Source organism: Urocitellus parryii, chromosome 9 (assembly GCF_045843805.1).
Source record: "Urocitellus parryii isolate mUroPar1 chromosome 9, mUroPar1.hap1, whole genome shotgun sequence".
Classification (NCBI taxonomy): Eukaryota; Metazoa; Chordata; class Mammalia; order Rodentia; family Sciuridae; genus Urocitellus; species Urocitellus parryii.
This window is the reverse complement of record NC_135539.1, coordinates 5227484-5246277: the sequence shown is the minus strand read 5'-3', so window position 1 is coordinate 5246277 and position 18794 is coordinate 5227484. Positions and strand designations below refer to the sequence as shown.

At 54.6% G+C, this 18794-nt stretch overlaps 3 protein-coding genes across 4 annotated transcripts in view; 1 reads left to right on the top strand and 2 right to left on the bottom strand.

Moving 5' to 3' along the window:
* The first annotated feature begins 4332 nt into the window (after window positions 1-4332).
* On the top strand, window positions 4333-5081 carry Smim22 (small integral membrane protein 22). Its single transcript, XM_026385657.2, has 4 exons — window positions 4333-4356; window positions 4467-4617; window positions 4703-4782; window positions 4978-5081. Exons 2-4 carry the CDS (start codon window positions 4482-4484, stop codon window positions 5017-5019), a joined length of 258 nt encoding a protein of 85 aa, XP_026241442.2. The 5' UTR covers window positions 4333-4356; window positions 4467-4481; the 3' UTR covers window positions 5020-5081.
* Window positions 5082-5337: 256 nt separating this feature from the next.
* Rogdi (rogdi atypical leucine zipper) lies at window positions 5338-10774 on the bottom strand. The gene is made up of 11 exons (XM_026385474.2): window positions 10672-10774; window positions 10523-10594; window positions 9621-9703; window positions 9331-9385; window positions 8570-8650; window positions 7688-7783; window positions 6806-6904; window positions 6333-6446; window positions 6210-6259; window positions 5991-6117; window positions 5338-5733 (listed from the first exon to the last, which is right to left on the bottom strand). Exons 1-11 carry the CDS (start codon window positions 10714-10716, stop codon window positions 5692-5694), a joined length of 864 nt encoding a protein of 287 aa, XP_026241259.1. The 5' UTR covers window positions 10717-10774; the 3' UTR covers window positions 5338-5691.
* A 376-nt stretch (window positions 10775-11150) lies between these two features.
* Window positions 11151-18794, bottom strand: part of Glyr1 (glyoxylate reductase 1 homolog) — a 32692-nt gene continuing 25048 nt past the window's right edge. For both annotated transcript variants that reach the window (XM_026385341.2, XM_026385342.2), the window contains exons 12-16: window positions 18228-18329; window positions 17194-17356; window positions 16773-16952; window positions 16427-16551; window positions 11151-13209 (exon numbers count right to left, since the gene is read on the bottom strand). In XM_026385341.2, the coding sequence (XP_026241126.1) occupies window positions 13135-13209; window positions 16427-16551; window positions 16773-16952; window positions 17194-17356; window positions 18228-18329 (645 nt within the window). In that variant the 3' untranslated portion in view covers window positions 11151-13134. The remainder of the gene's footprint in view (window positions 13210-16426; window positions 16552-16772; window positions 16953-17193; window positions 17357-18227; window positions 18330-18794) is intronic.

The window sequence follows — 18794 nt, the reverse complement described above, 5'->3', positions numbered from 1 at the left end:
ACCAAGAGGCTCAGCCCAGAGGCCTGCCCTTCCCACCCCCAGCGCAGGTGACTCTGGGTCTAGGGGCTCTGCGCTCAGGCAGACCAAAGCCCAGGGGTGCACTGTGGCTGGATGGGGTCCTGGAAGGGGCCACAGGAAGTGGGGGGTGCAGCACAGGGCTCTGCCCAGCAGGGACCTCGGAAGGGGGCTCTTGGAGGAGGTGCCCCACTCTCCTCCCGGGGGACACATAAGCGGAGTGAGCAGAGCTGGAGAGCCAGAGAGACACATAAGAGCGAAGAGGACACAGACACAGAGGGACTGACCAAAGCCCAGGCTGCGAGGGCCAGGGAAGACGGCCTTGGAGAGAGGACAGTGGCCAGTCCAGCAGAGGAGCAAGAGAAAGATTCAGCCTCTGGTGGCGCCTGGCGGAGTCCCTGTGGGAGCCACTGGGGGCCTGGTGCACGTGGTGGGGGAGGGGAGGGTGGCAGTTGACCACAGAATCCAAGCTCAAGCCTCCGCCCTGTGACCCCCACCTGCAGCAGGAGAGGCCAAGGAAGCGGCCCTCCTCCCGGCCCTACCCTGCAATGCCTGGACGCCGGCCAAAGCCCACTACCACCCCTATGTGCGCCGAGGTCCCCAAGGTCACCAGCTGGGCTTGGTTCCTGAGTTCACGCCCTGAACCACTCTGCTGGGGAAGCACACCCAGACCCCCACAGAACATCCATGCACTTTCTTTTCCTTTTGGACTGGGGATTGAAACCAGGTGCCTCCTGTGGAGCCACATCCCCAGCCCTTCATGCTCTCTGAGGCAGGATCTCCCTAAGTTGCTTAGGGCCTCATTGCTAATTGCTGATGTTGGCCTCGAACTTGTGGGCCTCCTCCTCAGCCTCCTGAGCCGCTGGGATTACCACACCTGGCCCGGGTATTTTCTTTGGTCCATCAATTGTTGTCACCATCATGTTTTTAACTGCATCATTGAAAAACCAAGAGATCTGGCTGGGGACATAGCTCAGTTGGTGGAGAGCTTCCTGGCAGGCACAAGGCCCTGGGTTCAATCCCCAGCACCACACACACACACACACACAAAAAAAAAAAAAAAAAAAAAAACCAAAACCCAAGAGATCAACCTAGAAAAGGGCACTTACCCTGCTCCTGGCGTTGCTCTGGGGGCCCTGGGATGCGGCTGGAGTATCACCCCTGATTCACAGATAAGGGAGGTCACGCTGGGTGTGGTGGCGCACACCTGTAATCCCAGTGGCTCGGGAGGCTGTCGGAGGATTGTGAGTTCAAAGCCAGCCTCAGCAATTCAGCAAGGCCCCCGGTAACTCAGTGAGACCCTGTCTCTAAATAAAATACAATAAAGGGCTGGGGGTGTGGCTCAGTGTCTAAGTGCCCCTGGATTCACTCCCCAGTACCAAAAAAAAAAAAAAAAGAGAGAGAGAGAGGTCACACATAATTGAGGAAGTGGCTGGGCTGGGACTGAAGGCAGCCACTCGACGGAGTCCTCCTGCTTGTCCTCCCCCCCTCTTGCTCATGGAAATGTCTGGATTTCCATTTGCATCTTAGAGATGAGAACCCTGGCCAGTCGAGCCCTCTTCAGGCAGATCATGTGTTACACCAAACCTCTAGAGACCGCGGGATCTCTGACATCAAAGGGATACTTGAGTAATTACAGGTGCTGGGCAGACAAGGCGCAGGTCCTGGGGCAGGTCCCAGCGACTGCCAGCATCCCTCTACGTGGTGGGTGGAAAAGGTCCCCAGACCTGAGTGGAGGGACTCTTCAAGGTGGTGGGAGGGCCGGGCAAAAGCGGGCAGGGCTCTGAGAGAGGAGGGGTGTCTATGCTCCTGGATCAGTGGAGGTCATCAGCGGAGGTCAACAGCCCAGGAAGTTTATGAGTTGACACACAAAGAGGGTGTGAGGGCCCACAGCTGGCTGTGGTGGACTGAAGCCAAGGTGTCCACCCTCTTGCTTTGTCATTGAGATGGCCTCCACGGTGCTGATGGAGTCCACCTCTGAGCCCCACCCCGCCTGGGACTTCTCCCACCAGGGTCTAGCCTCCCTGCCTCGCTCAAGCTGCCATGTTCTTTCTTTCCTGCTTCCTGGCAGCTGACTTTGGAAGCCCTCAGCAATCCTCTGACCCTGGCTCTGGCAGACTCTCTGTAAAGGGGCAGACAGTCCTTATTTGGGGCTTTGCTGGTCCTGTTGCAAGGACTGCTCAGCTCTTCCCACCGCAGGCAGCTTGGAGGGGCCGCGAGTTGCTTGTGCAAGGCTGCAGCCTGGGGTCTGCCCTCCTGCTCTACCCCTTGGACTTGCCCCAGCACTGTCCTCCGTGTCCACTCCGTTCCCTGGCCTCCACTTCCTTGTGCTCAGACACCACAGGCTTGGAGGGCAGAAACAGGAAGACCAGGCCAAGCCTGCCTGGGCCAGGGTCCTCTCAGCAGGAAGTCTGGAGGCCCCTCTGCAGGGCTCCTGAAGGAGTGAGTGCGGTGGTCTCCCAAAGCAGAGTGAGTGGGGACTTTGCTAGGGTTAGGGTTAGTTGCTAGCAGAGACCAGATGGATCCAGTCACCTGTGGGCTGAGTCTGGGGATGTCCCCTAAAGAAATGAGCCTCTGGGCAGAGTGTTCCCGGGCAGCCGGCCTTCTGCAGGACTCTCTCACCCCTGTGCATGAAGAGTAATTCGGAAGTCGGGAGGGAAATGTCCTGGTGGCCACCGACAAGGACTGTGCGGTGCTGGCGTAGTCCAAGCCTTCCAGCAAACGCCGCAGACAGCGTGCTGACCTCAGGAAGTGCCTTGAGGTTGGATGAGCTCAGCTGTGTGGAGCCTGCACAGGAGCCCACAGAAGCTGCAAGTACCTGTCCTCATGTTGAGAATGCTTCTGCGAATCCTGGTAACCCGCAGAGGTGGACCTGTTAATGCGCTCATCTTACAGATGAGGAAGTAGGTATAGAAGGGTCAGGGAACATGCCCAAGCATGAGCGTTGGTAATTTTTTTTTTTTTTTTTTTTGGTACCAGGGATTAAACCTAGGATTGCTTTATCACTGAGCTACATCTCCAACCCTTTTAATTTTTGAGACCGGGTCTCCTTAAATTGATGAGGCTGGCCTTGAACTTGTGATCTTCCTGCTTCAGTCTCCCCAGTCTCTCAGGATTACAGATATACAATACCAAACCCAGTTTAATTTTTTTCTTCTTTCCTGCTAAACATTAAGAACCACAAGAACAAGAACTAGTGTCCCCCTGGTTTTTAGCCCTGCCTCTGGTCCCCAGTGGCCAAGGAAAGCAGGGAGGAGTGAGGGCTACTTCTGCTGGGGAGGGTCATAGGCGTGAAGGTCAGGGGCGGTGCCCCAGGGAAAGACCTCATCTGAAAGCGTAACCACTTCCTTGTGTAAGATCAGGCTAGGCAGGTGAGTCGGGCAGCGACCAAAGGAGGCAGATTTAAAAAGGCCAAGGAAGGAGGCTCTATGGAGATATCACTCCCAGGTGGAACTCGATCAGACCCACAGAGTGGACAGGAGAAGGGTCTGAGGAGAACCTGAGGGGAAGCCTGAGCGGACTGGACTTTTATGGGGCTTACAGCAGGAAGGGAAGGGCTTGGGAGGTGAAAAGATGTTTTTAGAGTCTCTTGTCCTGCTGGAGCTGGTCAGGGGAGCTGGCTGAACTCCAGGATTGGCCAGGGGGTCCTGCTGATTGACAGGTGTTAGTCAGGAGATCCTGCTGATTGACAGGCATTTCTGTCAGGCGCCTGATTGATGTTTCTTTCCTGCAAGGGTTGCTTTGTTCTAAGTTACCACCACAGACCCGGCACCTTGCAAGGGTTATTTTTAAGAATGAAAGATGTAGTGTGAGGCCAGCCACATCACCCCAGCTGCCCAGAGAAGGGAGTGGACCCTGGCCAAGCTCCTGACCCCTTCCCTCCACCTGTGCTCTCTTCTTCCTCTGGCTCTCTGTCCCCTTCTATCCACCAAATCAAAGGGCACTGAGTGCCCACCTATTCCAGGTTGCTTGTCTGGTATGTTGAGAAAAGGTAAAAATAAGATCTTGCAAAAGAAGGAGCGAGCAGTACCGGGGCCAGCTGGGGCCTTGGGCCCCTGTCCCCAGGGTCTGGCAGCCCTGGCTGGCCCTGGGGAGGGCGGGGCTGGTTGCCAAGGCCTCAGGTGGTGTGGATCCGGAAGCAGGAAACAGTCTGTGCTCTCAAGGCTGGAACTGCCTGGCCAGCGGAGCAAGGCTTCCTGGAGGCAGGTGGCACCTGGGGGCAGCCCTGGGGGGAAGAGGGAGCAGGACAGGGCTGCAGGGGGCTGTCTGGGCTGGAAGGGTGGGGCTAGAAGAGGAGTGGGAGGCACGGGGCCTGAGGCAGGGCCGGCTGAGGGACAGGTGGTGAGAGCTGGGCAGTGGCCGTGGCCGGGGACAGGGGGAGCAGAGGGGCTGGGCCAGGGAGGCCTGAGCTGGCCCAGGGTTCTAAGGTCACCCTCTGGGGGCTGGAACAGCTGGTTGCTGCAGAGATGGGCCTGCCTGCGGAGGAGCTGAGGCAGGAGCTGGAGGTCACAGCCCAGGAAGTGCTGGGGAGACTGAAGAGCCGCCACCTCTTCCAGTCCGAGTGGGACACCGCTGCCTTTGTGGTCTTCCTCATCTTCACGGGTGAGTGTGGCCGGTGCCCTTGGACCCTAAAGGCCCATCCCAGGGCCAGGCCGGAGCCCATATCTGCACACCCGTTCTGCTCCAGGCACCGTGCTGTTCCTGCTGCTATTGGTCATTGCCCACTGCTGCTGCCACTGCTGCTGCCCCTCCCCCAGGAAGATGAAGGTGAGCCCAGGGGGGGCAGCCCAGGGGGGGCAGCCCGAGTGGGGAACAGTTGTAGCTCTCCTCCTCCTAGGTGGCCCCATTTCCCAGGACTGATCCAGGAAGGCAGCCTGGATCTGCGTCTGCACCAGGGCTGGGCAGGGCCTGGAGGGGCGGCTGGGAACCCAGCGATGCCCACAGCACCCCTCTGCCTTACAGGAGAGACCTCAGGGAGTGGACAACTTGGCCCTGGAACCTTAATGCCTCTCCCTTGGTTTGTGTCCTGCTGGTGATGGTAACAAAGCTGGTGGTGTCTGCCCAGAGCGTGTGTCTTGATTGTTCCTAGCCCTGCTGCCTTGGGATGCCCGAGCGTTCCTCCAGGTCACCCGGTTCATGGTCTCTGACAGGGGGCCTCAGCTCCCAAGCGGAGCTCATCCCCTTCCCACTTGGCTCATGGACAACCAGGGAACGGACCACGTGTCCCCAGATGGGTGTGGCGAATGGGGTGGGAACCACTGACCACCAGAACCCCAGCTGGCCCCCAGGCAGACAGAGACCAGGGCTGCAGGCAGCCTGATGATCTTTATTTTGTAGAGGCTGCCCGCAGGGCAGAGCGAAGTCAGGGCAGTAAGCACATTCCCCGAGCAGCTTCCACCTGCTGAGCCTCCTTCCTTCCTGCCATCTTCTGCCAAATAGGCTGGGCTGCCTCTCATCCCCCGGAGGAAGCTGTAGCCCTGGGCCTCGCTGTGGACACCCTGGGCCATCTTCCCAGCCCTGCTGCCAGAGTTCATCCCGGTGTGCAAATGGGGGGGTGAGGGGGAGAAACAGCACGAGGTGCCCGCTCCGGGGGCACCACAGAGGAGTGTGTATGGGGAAGGGCCTCCATTGGGCAGGAGCCACCCTCTCGGGGGACAGGCTCCCGGGGCGGCCAGCTCAGAAGGGTCTGTAGCTCCAGTAGCTGGAGAACACGGAGATCTGCAGAGGGAGTGTGTGTGTGGTCAGTGGGTGCTGGGGCTCCCCTCAGCTCTAATCCCCTGCTGCAACCTCCACGACCAGGTGAGAGTCAGGTCACCTGAGGGCAGTGTGAAGTGAGGGCCCAGCAGCACTGTGGCCCAGCTGCCAGGTGTGTGGGAACAGTGGGCCACTCAGGTGTGCCACATGCCCTCGGGATGCTCTCCCCCCAAAAGAAGGGGCTCTGCCCTGCTCCTCTTGCCTCACAGCCCCCCACACACCTTGTCCTTGAGCTGCTGGCAGAGCTGCAGGGAGACGGTGAAGTACACCAGGGCGTCGTTGAGCCAGGGGACCACACACTCCACCTTGTGTACGTGGCTCACCTCCAGGCGCTGGGCGCCCCACTCGCTGGAGAGGAGGTGCGGTTCCTGAGGGCTGGCCAGCCCCCGGCAGGCAGAGGGGTGGCAAGGGGGTGCCCCAGGACCCCTCCCGGTACTTACAACATGGCCCCGGGGCTATGGAGCACGGAGCCTCCAGCTGGGCGGAAATTCTAGGCAGAAACACAGGACCCGTGAGGCCGAGGCAAGGCCCCGGCTGGCGCTCTGGAGGCAAGGTCTGCTCACCTTGGTGGAGTTGGGCTGCAGGGCGTGCAGCTGGTACACCGTGAGGCACAGCTTGTTGAGGTTGATGTAGACGTTGACCAGCAAGTCCGACGGCAGGCTGGGGGCAAACATCCTCTGGGGAAGAAGGGGGGTGAGGCCCCTCCCACCAGGCTGCACCCCTGTGGGGTGGGTATAGTTCCTGCTGCCTCCTAGGCACCCAGCACCCAGCCCAAACCCGCACCTGGGACCAGGGTTTCAGACTTCCCAGGTGCCCTGGGACCCTCCTGTGCTGTTGGGTTTGGAACCAAGGCCCAGAGCAGAGCAACACATGGGGGGGGGGGGACACAGGGTGGCAGTCACGACTGTGTTCCCATAAACCAGACACAATTCAGACCCCTGCAATTTGGGGTCGGCACTTGTGTCCTTTCCAGGGGACAAGCTGGACCTGTCTGTGGGACCCCTCTCTCGGTGTGGGGGCTGCCCGAGGCACTGACCGTGAGGCCGCTGGCGGCAATCTCAGGCAGGGTGAGAGTGGCGGGGGTCGTGAGCCGGTTGCGGGCTCGGGTCAGCTGCAGCATCACAGCGTCCATGAGCTGGGGAAGGTGGCCACAGCTGCTGTGAGGGCCACTGGTCTGGTCCCCACCCTCCCTAACAGCACCAGGGAGCAACAGTCGTAGCTCTGCTCCTCCTAGGTGGTCCCAGTGCCCAGGAGCAGGGCTGGGGACAGCCGCCACTCAGAATCTGCTGTGTGGGGATCTTGGGCACCGGCCCACGGGAGGCAGGGCACAGGCTTTATGGATGGGGCATAGGCAATGAAGGAGCTGAGAAGAGGAGGTGCTAACCCCACTTGGATGCAAGAGGCCAGTGAAGGCTTCCTGGAGGAGGCTCAGTTGAGATCTTGAGTTTTCCCAGGTGAGGAAAATAACCCTCCAAAGGGGTAAGCTAGGTCATACTGCTGGTGAACAGTAGAGGCACTGTGAGCCCTTTCTTCCCTTGCCAGGGAGCAAAGCCCTGGCCAGGTCAAGAGCCCCACCTCCCATGTCTTCTAATGTTCATGGAGCCTGTTGGTCATGGAGGTTCAGAAAGGGTGGATGAACCACCCAAAGACACACAGCAAGTCAGAGGCAGAGCTAAAGCATTCAAGTCAGCTCTTCCCACAAGTAAATCTCTTGCTTTGTCTTTGTCATTAATTAAAAGCTTAACTCTGGGTCCCAGAGTGAGCCACTACGTGGTAGCTAGATAAGTGAACACTGAGAGGGGAAGGATCATCTTCGGTTACACCTGAGGACATGGGCCAAGGTCCACAGGCACAGGGCTCCCTAAGAGCCAGGGGGCCAGTGCTCTCCAGGGGCCTCGGCTAGATCAGGGCAGCTCACCTTGAGGACTTCAGCGCCTGTCTTGAACTGGTAGTTCTCATCCCGGTTGGCGAGGAGGTAAATAGCTTGGCTCACGTGGTTCCTCGCATCCTGGATCTGAGAAGAGCATCCATGAGAGGTTATGGGGCTGGGTGTCATCAGCTTCAGAGCAGCTGCATCTCTGGGAGAGGCTGGGCCAGCACACGGTGGGGACCTGACTTCCCAGGAGACAGCATCAATCTGCTCAGCTGAGTCCTCAAGGGCAAGGCCTGGCCCATGCTGGGCGGGAGGTGGGCCAGGTCTCTGCCCTTCTGTAGCTCACCTTCTAAAGCACAGACGATTGCAGAGGAAGTCCACAAGGGGACAAGGCTGGGGAACTCCCAGAAGGGCAAGCACAGCAAGGTGGGATGCAGAGGATGGGGTCAGAGGAGGCCCCTAGAGAGGCAACTCCTGGCTTGAGGCCTATGTGATAGGCAAGGCCAAGGGGGAGGGCTCCCAGCAGGAGATATACACACAGGCCAAAGCACTGAGGTGCAGCCCAGCCTCAGAAAAACAGCTCAGGAAAGAGGCTGGGCCCATGGCCTAGTCCCTGATAGGAAGCGTGATCTTGGTCCCAGAGCCATGAGAAGTTCCCGGAGGAGTGAGTGACTAGTTTAGGGGCACCATCAGCTGACCCCGCTGGGCCAGAGGGCCCCTAGGCAGGACAGGTTCTTTCTCCCTCTGTGGAGCAGGCCCTGGGGCTCAGGCACCGCCCACCCCAGCTCAGCTTCGCTGCTAGGCAACTCCCTCCCAGACTTGCTGTGGCCACAGATCCCCATGGCCAGCCCCAGGAAGGCCCAGCGTGTGGGCCTGCCCCTGCCTGCCCCTGCGGCCTGTGCCCTGGCCAGGCAGGGGCCGGGTCACCTGCTGCAGCTTCCACTGCTTGTCCTCTCTGAAGGCCAAGTGCAGCAGCTGGTTGTTCCGGGGCATCTTCAGATTCACATCCTGATGGGCAAGAGTGGAATAAGCAGGGCAAAGGAACATCCTATTTTGGGCCACCCTGTGCCCCGGAGCCAGGGGCAGGAATGGAGTAGCTGGTGGTTCTGTCCCCACAGGGCGAAGGGCCTCTCAACATCTTCACCATAGGGGCTGAACAGGGAGGCAGAAAACAGGAACTCGGGCCCAGGAGGACTCAGAGAGAAGGAAAAGGGAGAAGAGAGGTTGAGAAAGGGGAAGAACTGTAGGAGAATGTGGCCTTTGTGTGACAGTGGGCAATGGGGAGCATCTGTCAAGGGCAATAGACTGAAGCCACTGAAGAGAGGGACCTTCTTCCCCCATGGCTTGGTGCCTGGTTCAGGGCGGGGCGTAGACAGGCTCAGACGTTTGGCTGATTCACCTTTGATCCAGGGCCAGCCTAATCCTGCCAAGGCTCACGTTTCATAGGATCCAGACGCCAGGCAGGGCTGGGGGCAAAGTAGTGCCCTTCCCTGAATCCACATGCCAATCCCAGGAGAAGGTGCAGGGGGGTATTGTCATTTTACAAACAAGTAAGCCCAGGCCTAAAGAGGCCAAGAGTCTTGCCCAGAGTCACACAGATGGCTGGGGGACAGCTGAAGAAATCAGGAGGCCCCCCCCAGCTCTTCCACACTGACAGTACGGGAGAGGAGAGGGCCCGAGGAACTCACCGCCTGGCTGAGGGCATCTCCTTGCAGAGTCAGCACACCCTTCACCTGGTCTGTGCTACAACACGTGGGGGTCAGCGGGTGGGGGGGTACCCACTGTCCTCCCAACTGTGGAACCCTCCCAGTGGACCACCCTCTGCTGTTCAGCATTCTCCCTGGCTGTCATACTGTGCATTGCGTACCCAAATTAGCTTGCAGGACAGAGCCATGACCAGGCCTCCTGCCCCCAGGTACCGCAGGAGTCCCCCCAACTAAAGAACCCCTCCTCCAGGTGTCTGCCCACCTCAACTCACCTGCAGCTGCCCAGGATGAAGTTCTCCTGCTTGGCAGGCCCCTCAGTGCCTGAGCCTGGAAGAGTGAAGCGGAGGGAGGCCTCCTGCAGGGGACAAAGAGCACCTCTGTGAAGTCCACCCAAGTCCAGCCAGGATGCCTTCAGAGTGCCCCCAGGCCCCAGGTCATGAGAGGGGGGCATTGTGGGCTGGCTTGACCTGGAGCCTGGGGCTTAGCTGAGGCTCCAGGGCCCCTTCCTGAACACAGCCTGAGTTTCCAGTCCCAAGGGAGCCCAGACTTGCTCAAACCACACTCCTTGAGCACCTACTGTGTGGTCCCTACGGGGAATACAGGACAAAGGGTGGTCCCCCCAGCTGAGCTGAGGTGCTGGGGTGTGAGAAGCGAGTGGTGGAACAAGACAGTAGTTAACCTGCAGTTCTGGGTCATACTGCCCAGGCACTGCGCCGCACATTTTTGTGAGATAAACGTCTTATTCATCTTCACAATAGTCCTGTGAAGCCTGTACTGTTATCTCCCTTGGCAGACAAGGAAAGAGAGGCTCAAAGAGGTTGAGTAATTTGGCTGAGATCACACTGCAGGGAAGAACCAGGGATCCTTCAGCTTTCAGATTAAATGTCATTGCTTTCAAAGGAAACCTTTTTCGCCCAAGCCCCGAGGGATAACGCCAGGCGCTTGCTTGTCACCCTCTGCACTTGGCTGCTTGCGTAATCAGGTGCCGACTGCTTGACCCCAAGTTCACTGAGGCGGGGGCCTCGTCAGAGTACCGCCGCGCCCTGTTATCAGCTACGGCACGACTGGTGCCAGGGGCCCAGTGGGAGGGGGCGGTCGCCGAGCCTGGCAGGGTCGGGGCGCAGAGGCCGGGGGACAGGGCCGCAGATGGATGGGCGGGCGGGCGCGCACTTACCTTGAGGATGTCCTGCAGCTGCCTCAGCACGGCGTGCACCTCGGCGTGCAGCAGCCAGCGGAACTCCTCCTCCTGCCGGGACAGCGCGGGGTCACTGCCTGGCCCGGCCAGCCGCCCGCCGCCCGCCGCTCACCGCCCGCGCGCCTCACCAGCACCGTTCGCTCCGCCGCGGTCGCTGCCATCGCGGTCGCCATCGCCGCCGCCCAGCGCCGGTCACAGCGGTCCGCCGTCTGTCCCTGAGCAGCGCCCGCCCCGCCCCTTAGCGTCGATTGGCAGAACGGGCGGAGGCCCCGCCCCCTAATAAGCGATTGGCCGGCGACTACTGTCCCGCCTAATGCGACCTGCGGGTGCCCTGAAACCAGGCCGGCTGCAGCGCAAGCCGGTTGTCCCCTGCTCCAGGGACCTAGCTGACCGCCGCACTCGGGTGGGACGTTTTGGCCGCCGGCCCCGCCCCACCTCCGCCAGGGATTGGCCGGCCGGGCGGCCCGCCCGCGCTCGGCCTCGCCATTGGCCCTGTGCGCCGCCCCCGCGAGCGCGGAGCCATCCGCAAGCCTGGTCCCTACTCGGCAGGTCCCCAACCCAAGCTCTGGGGCTAGCGTGGCACAGCTGTTACCAAGAAATGTTTTATTTTTTCTTGCAGTAGCTTTGTTAATTGCACAAAATCATGTTTTTTTTTTGTTTTTTTGCCATTTAAACATTATCACACAATCCTATTCTGAAAGACAAATGTTCATTAAAAACAAAGCAAAAATAAAAATTCACAACCTTAATCACCTAGATTTGTCATTTAAAGGAGGCTTAAAGGAAAAAGGGAAGGAGGGCTTTCTTACAAGCTTTTCACAAGTGTCACATTTTCTCCTTTAAAAGGGAAGGGTTTCAAAACAGATGAAATAGCTTAAACAGAAATATTCATAAAAAGGAACTATACAGAATTGTCAACAATATTAAGACAACATTGACTAACCGGTTTCATTACAGCATCTTCCCCTACCCCACCCTCTGTGTCCTCCAGGACTAGGACAGGCTGTGTTCAGACAGACGAGTTCAAAATCCCAGTGTGAAAAGAACAACTGTGCGGAACCGCAGGGCGTCTTCTCTGCCCCACCCCACGTCCTCCATTCTAAACAGTGGAAAAGGGCCAAGGTTGTGAGGGGGAGAGACCCCACACCAGTGTGGCCACCTTATATATATAGTTACATATACTTCACTATAAATGCTGACCTTGGGCAAATTGTGACTTTGGAAAACCCAAACCATGAGGGAGAAAAAGGTGACATCCTTTGGGTGACTTCTCCTTGTTCTCGCAACATTCTAAGCCCTTCTGGTCCCCATCCAAGGAGAAATGTCAGGGCCTTGAGGATACCCCAGCTCCACCCAACGGTCTACTAGACCCAGTTCTCTTCCATCCTAACAGACCTAGGGCCCAGGAAGCACCCAAGACCATGATGCTAGCTGAAATGAAGATACCCGTTCCCTATCAAGAGCTGAGCCCAAGAAAAATGCTCATTGTTGGTTAGGCTGGGTCTGGGCCAAAAGACAGGACAGACCTCTGTGGGAAGAAAAGGGGAGGAAGGAGAGGTGGGGCATGCAGGGAACTGTGCAGGGAAGGCTGGGGCAGGTGGGCCGGTTCAGAGTGGCTCTGCAGAGCTAGGTGAAGAGATTGTGGCATAACGGAAACAGGAAGAAGCCACCCCTCCTCTTCACTGCTCACTGGCGCCCTCAGGACCCCCTTTCCCAAGGGCTGGAATGCAAATCCAAACACTAAAACAGCCTGGTAAGGAGCAAGCTCCCACTGCAGGGAGGCAAGGACCTCAGGCTGGCAGAGGCTTGCGAGTGATGGTGGCATCTGTGGCGGGTGCTGAGCAGCAGTGAGGGGAGCCTGGCAGCTGTGCTCACCTACAGGCTGGCCTCTTGCTGCTCTTCTTGTGGAGCCAAAGCCTGCTGTGTGGGACTGTCAGTCTCGTCTCAGTCCACAAAGGCGTTGACAGAGTTAGCTGCGTGCTGATAGCTTAGACGTGAAAATCCTCCTCAGCTGGTCACCTGCGGCTGGAGGGCCCGTGGGAGCCTCCATTAGGAGTCTCTCTGCTGGTTCATCTTGGCCCAGAGCCTTTTCCTGCAGGGGTCCAGTGGGGGACACGTAAGCCTCTCTTCTGGGGAAGCTGTGGGAAGGCTTCCAACTCTCACTGTTGATTCTAGTTCCTCAACTGGAAAGGGTCTGAGATAAGACAAGCTTGGAAGAAGAAAAAAGCCAGGCAGCAGTTTCTGGGCAGTTTCTATCCTGGGGTGAGAGCCAGTGTGTGCACGTGTGTGTGTGTGTGTGTGTGTGTGTGTGTGTATGTGTACATGAGCACACGTGTGAGAACACATGGCCTCCTAGTCTGGGGCCCGTGTCCAGCACAACAGCTTCCTCACGAGCCAACCCTGCTGACACCCCTCCCTCCCCAGGGCCACAGGGGAGGGTGCTGCTGTGTGCTGTGCTGACGGCAAGTCTCAGAGTCTGTATAAAAGGAAATGGAGACAGGTGGACTGGTCCAGAGCCACGTCCTGGGACCCTGGCCCCACATCAGGAAGAGGGGCCAGTGGGAAGACGGGAGGGGCGGGGTGCCAACGGCTTAGTGTATGTAGGCCCGGTACACGGCAGACATGTCGTTGTCAGACTGGTCCAGTGCCTTGGCTCTTTTGTACACCTAGGAAAAAAAGACAGTGGTTCATCTCTGGCCAGAGCTGCCTTAAAGACTGTTCTAATTCCTGCAGGCAGTTCTAGATGTGGCTAAGCAGGCCACAGCTGGGTGCAATTCCTGGCTTGAACTTGGATAAAGTACCTCAATTTTTCTGGTCCTTACCCACTGCTTAATATGGAGAAGGCAATAGTACTGACCTCATGAAGTTATTTTGAAGATTAAATAAGGTATGTAAAGTACTCAGTATTGTTAGTAATTGTGGTATGGTCCCTTGCTGCAGATGACCCTCCAAGGACATCCTGTTATCCTTTGGTTGCTGTCTTTGTTTTCTCTGCATGAAAGACTTGTCCCTCAAAAAGGCTGGCTCCTTGAGGCTGGGGATATAGCTCAGTTGGTACAGTGCTTGCCTCACGTGCACAGCACAAAGCCATGGGTTCAATTCCCAGCACCACCAAAAAAAAAAAAGGGACCTTCCACCTAAGCAGCAGCTGCACCCAGTTGGCCACCTACAGGGCTGGCTGCCAGTCTATCAGAGCCACCACCATGGAGGGCTCACCACAACTCCCAAAGCTACCTTTTCAGATGAAAGAACACTATCACCAGCAGACCTGCACTGTAAAGAATTCTAAAGAAAGTCTTCTATCTGAGAGTATTTCCTCTCTCTTATTTCAGACCAGAGAAACTCAGTTCTCAATGGAAATGGTAAATACAGGGAGATATAAAAATTATTTTTTCCTTTTTTTTGGAATTAAACTGAGGGTCACTTAACTATTGAGCCACATCCCCATCCTTTTTTTTTTTTTAATTCTTTTAGTTGTAGATGAACACAATGACTTTATTTATTTTTATGTGGTGTTGAGGATTGAACCCAGGGCCTTACATGTGCTAGGCGAGCGATCTACCACTGAGCCACAACCCCAAATCTCCCCATCCCTATTTTATATTTGATTTTGAGACAGGGTCTCACTAAGTTGCTTAGGGCCTCACTAAGTTGCTCAGGTTGGCTTTGAACTCATGATTTTCCTGCCTCAGCCTCCCAAGCCACTGGCATTACAGGCGTGCACCACTGCACCTGGCTAGTTTTTCTTAGAATGTGTAAAATACATGTAACTGCTTAAAGCAAAAACTCAACAACCCTGACTGATGGATTTTAAACAAAGGCAGCCAGGCACAGCCCTACCACATGGAATGTGTCTTTGCTCAAGGAAGAGTGGGTAACAACTGGATCTATGGGCTTATGTTTCCATGTGATATGTGAATTGGTACAAGACTAATTCTAACGAGGTTGTGAAGTGAAGGATATACATTGCAATCCTTAGAACATCCAAAAAAAGCAATGTAAAGAAGCACAACTAAAAGCCAACAGAAGGGCTGAGGATGTGGCTCAGTGATAGAGTGCTTGCAGATCAAGTGGAAAGCCCTGGATTCAATCCAATCCCAGCACTGCAAAGAAAAAAAAAAAAAAAAAAAGGTGGGGTGGGGTGAGGAGGGAAAAAGAAGGATCACAAGTTCAAGGCCAGCCTCAGTAACATAGTGAGACCCTGTCTCATATAAAATAAGGGCTAGGCATGGGATGTGGCTTGGTGGTTGCGCAATCTGTGTTCAATCCCTGATCCAAAAAAAAAAAAAAAAAGGCTTCACATCATTACTGAAAGATGAATGTGAAAGACCCTGATGGCATGCTCTCTGATCACAAGAGAAATAAATTAGACATTTAATAACCGTTAGATATCTAGGAAAACCTCAAACATTGAACAAAAAAAAAATTTTTTTTTTTTCTGAGAGGTTGCCTAAGGAATCCTCCTGCCTCAGCTTCCTAAGTGCTGTGATTATAGCTGCATGCCACCATGCCTCGCTGGGCTAACTTTTCTTTTTTTAAATATTATTTTTCAATTGTTTTTATGTTAAGACAGGTTCTTTGGGGCTGGGTTTGTGGCTCAGTGGTAGGAAGCTTGCCTAGCATGCATGAGGCATTGGGTTCGATCCTCGGCACCACTAAAAATAAGCAAATAAAATAAAGGCATTGTGTCCATCTACAACTAAAAAAAATTTTAAAAACAAACAAAAAACAGAGTCTTATAAACTTGCTCAGACTTGCCTTGAACTTGTGATCCTCTTGCCTCAGTCTCCTGAGTAGCTGAGATTATAGGTGTGTGCTACACATCTGGCTAGACAAACTTTCAAGTAATTCACAGATCAAAGAAGAAATAGCGGGAGGGGAGGGGAGGGGAGGGGAGGGGAGGGGGGATAGTAGAGAATAGGACAGACAGCAGAATACATCAGACACTAGAAAGGCAATATGTCAAGCAATGGAAGGGAAACTGATATGATACAGCAATTTGTATATGGGGTAAAAGGGGGAGTTCATAATCCACGTGAATCAAACTGTGTAATATGATGTATTATGAACTATGTAATGTTATGAACGACCAATAAAAAAAAATAAATAAATCTAAAATGAGGCAGTTACTTGTCTCCAAATGGACATTTCCCTCTTAAAAAAAAAAAAAAAAAAAAGAAGAAATAGCAAGAGAAATTATTGTGGCTCAGAAGGAAATTGGTAGCACACAAGTGCAATCATAACAACTTGGGAGGCTGAAGCAGGAGGATCTCAAGTTCAAGGCCAGCTTTGGCAACTTAGTGAGATCCCTGTCTCAAAATAAAAATAAAATGGGCCGGGTGTGGTGGTGCATACCTGTAATCCTAGTGGCTTGGGAGGCTGAGGCAGGAGGATTGCAAGTTTAAATCCAGCCTCAACAAAAGTGAGGTGCTAAGCAACTCAGTGAGACCCTGTCTCTAAATATAGGGCTGGGATGTGGCTCAGTAGTCCAGTGCCCCTGAGTTCAATCCCTGGCACCCAAAAAACAAACAAATAAATACAAAGAGCTTGGAATGTAGATCACCCTTGGTTTCAATCTCCGGTACAGGGGGAACAAAACAGAACAAAAAAACCCAATAGTCTTCTACGTTTCCACCTTAAAGGGGAGGAAAACAGCAAAGATGATCCACATCCTGAACCTAAAGACAACTAGAGACTACACTGTTATTCTGTATGAAAAGCAAGAGAACAGTGCATCTACACATATGTGATTCCTTTCCCAGCCTAATGAAGTGAGAATAAAATGTGCAAAGAAAGAGCAGAGCTAAATAGAGGGACAGAACTAATAAAAGAAAAACAAAACTGAAGAATCCTGGGATTTGGACCCCAGTGCTGTCACATTACCTCGTTGGCTGCAGCTGCCATGGGAGTTGGGTGGTTGACGGCATCGCCCAGTGCGATGGCCAAACGGAGATCCTTCTGAATGTATTTCAGGTAGAAATCAGGCTTAAAGTTTCCTTGTAGAATATCTGAGGAGGGAGAGCTACTTAGAAATCCAAGGGCGCTCTAAAACAACCACCTGCCCAAGAGACAGAACTCCCAGTCTGTGCCCCAAATCCCATCCATCTTGTCTATAGACTGTCTGGAGAAAGAACACCTTTCACATCCAATGAACCCCAGAAGAAGTACTATCATGGGATAGCTGACTAACCTAATTCCCCAGGCTCTAACGAAGTCAAAGGTGACTCACTTTGGCACTTCTGGTCCAGGAAGATGCTGGCTAACTGTCCCTGATTGAGGATGTCCAAGAGTGTCTGCTGTGACTGGCCTGTCACTTGGGCCAGGGTCAGCCCCTCAGCGATGGTGGCCATGAAGCTCCCTTGGACCATATTCACGATGAGCATCATCTTGGCTGCATTCCCAACTTCACCTGCCCAGGGTAAAGAGTCAAGTTCATGTTCTAAGACTGCCCTCACCCCTATACTCTGGGGGAGCCTCTTTTACCTGCCCCCTACAGAAGTGGTCCTTCCTCCTTCCAGGTATTGAATGGGCATGTTAAATGAAAACTTCCCCCAGGGTGCCTAGCAGGCAGGCCATGCAGGACACACTGTCTCCAGCGTGCATGGTCCCCCCAAACCTGATGTACACCGACAGGTTGACAGGCACATTACCTAGAAAGAAGGAGGTCTTTCCCATTGCCTGGAAGCAGCTGCTACAGTCCTCATACAACCCCCTGTCTCCAGCTGCCAAAATCACCAGCATCCCATCATTGGACAGCTGCTGATTCCCTGAGACTGGGGCTTCCAGAAAGCGGCCCCCTCTGGACACAATCACCTGTGAGGAAAAGTCACAGCTTCTGAAGGCCTTGCCTTTCATAGGGGTCTCAAGCAGGGAGCAAGGATGTCTTGGGGGCCATGGTTTCTCCTCAGACTAGCCAGAACTAGAGGTGTGGACGCACACAGCGTTCATGCTGAGGTCCCAAACTGACGCCTGTAGAACAATTACTGTAGAGGGTCTGGCAGGATAACCTCCAGACGTCAGGAGTCACAGGCAATAATGAGAGAGCATACAAAGTCCACATTTACTCTGGATTTCTTTATTCTCTTAAAAAAAATTGTAGTTGTAGTGGACAAAATACCTTTATTTATTTTTCTTTATGTGGTGCTAAGGATCGAACCCAGTGCCTCACACGTGCTAGGCAAGCACTCTGCCACTGAGCCCCAGGCCCAGCCCTACTCTAGATTTCTGACAAAGACCAGGGAGTAAATGTGAGCATACCAATGGGGTGGATGAACACACTTCCCCTCTGGACATTACCCATCCCTGACTTCAGCCATGTTTAGAACATACATGGGTCCAAAAGTCACTGCTTCCTGCTTGAGCAGAAGACTCAGGTAGAGGGATACTCTGCTAGAGTCAAAAGCAGATCGCTGCTTAAACCAAAAAAGCCAATCTGGCAGCCTGGATTACTTCTCACTGTAGGACTGGCAACCATGGACCATCCAGCCGGCAGCAATGTCTCATGGCTGTTCAGACCAGCTGAGGTTTTGATGGTGGAGAGTGAAGACAGGCTAGTTCCAAGGTACTGGTGTCTCTTCTTCTCTCTGGCTTTGTAACCAAACTGCTTATACTCGTGCATGGCCAACCTGGGATTTGAGCACCCACTGAAAGGATGATCTAGAACCAGTCTGAATAAGGCTGCTACCTGGGCCAGCTCAGTGACTGTGTCAGCATCCACCGTTGACATGTCCACATAGCACTTCCCAGGGCGGATCCCTTGCAGTACACCACTGGGGCCCAGCACCAGCTGTAGGGACACAAGGGAAAAGCAATAGCCCAAGCTCCCGGCTAGATGCTTAGGAGCCTCTGCAGACCTGAGATTAGGTCTGTTGCTTCTTCTGGATCACTTCCTGATTAGGAGTTAACTACCAGGGTTGAAAAGGAAAGAGATCCTGAATAAAATAATCAAGGGATAGAAAGTATATCCAGTACATTCCCATATATCTGTGACCATTCCCCCCACCATTTAAGACAGAATCTCTTTTTTGAGGGGCTTCTTTGCATTGACTTGGATTAGCCTAGGCATTAGGTTAACAGGATGCCTCGTGCACTTGAACTTTTTTTTTTGTGGTGGTACTGGGGATTAGAACCCAGGGCCTTGTGCATGCAAGGCAGGCACTCTACCAGTTGAGCTATATCCTCAGCCTGTGCACTTGAGCTTTTAACACACAAATTCAGTGATAGCTACACACAGGAAGCTGGCTCCTGGATC

Excerpts from the sequence above, each read along its gene's own strand:
- Rogdi (XM_026385474.2), bottom strand. The coding sequence starts at position 10,716 with ATGGCGACCGCGATGGCAGCGACCGCGGCGGAGCGAACGGTGCTG. Across the intron at positions 8,651-9,330 it reads GAGATGCCCTCAGCCAGGCG|GATGTGAATCTGAAGATGCC; the intron begins GTGAGTTCCTCG and ends CTTGCCCATCAG. Across the intron at positions 6,118-6,209 it reads CATAGCCCCGGGGCCATGTT|CGAGTGGGGCGCCCAGCGCC; the intron begins GTAAGTACCGGG and ends CCTCCTCTCCAG.
- Smim22 (XM_026385657.2), top strand. The coding sequence starts at position 4,482 with ATGGGCCTGCCTGCGGAGGAGCTGAGGCAGGAGCTGGAGGTCACAGCC. Across the intron at positions 4,618-4,702 it reads GGTCTTCCTCATCTTCACGG|GCACCGTGCTGTTCCTGCTG; the intron begins GTGAGTGTGGCC and ends GTTCTGCTCCAG. Across the intron at positions 4,783-4,977 it reads CCTCCCCCAGGAAGATGAAG|GAGAGACCTCAGGGAGTGGA; the intron begins GTGAGCCCAGGG and ends TCTGCCTTACAG.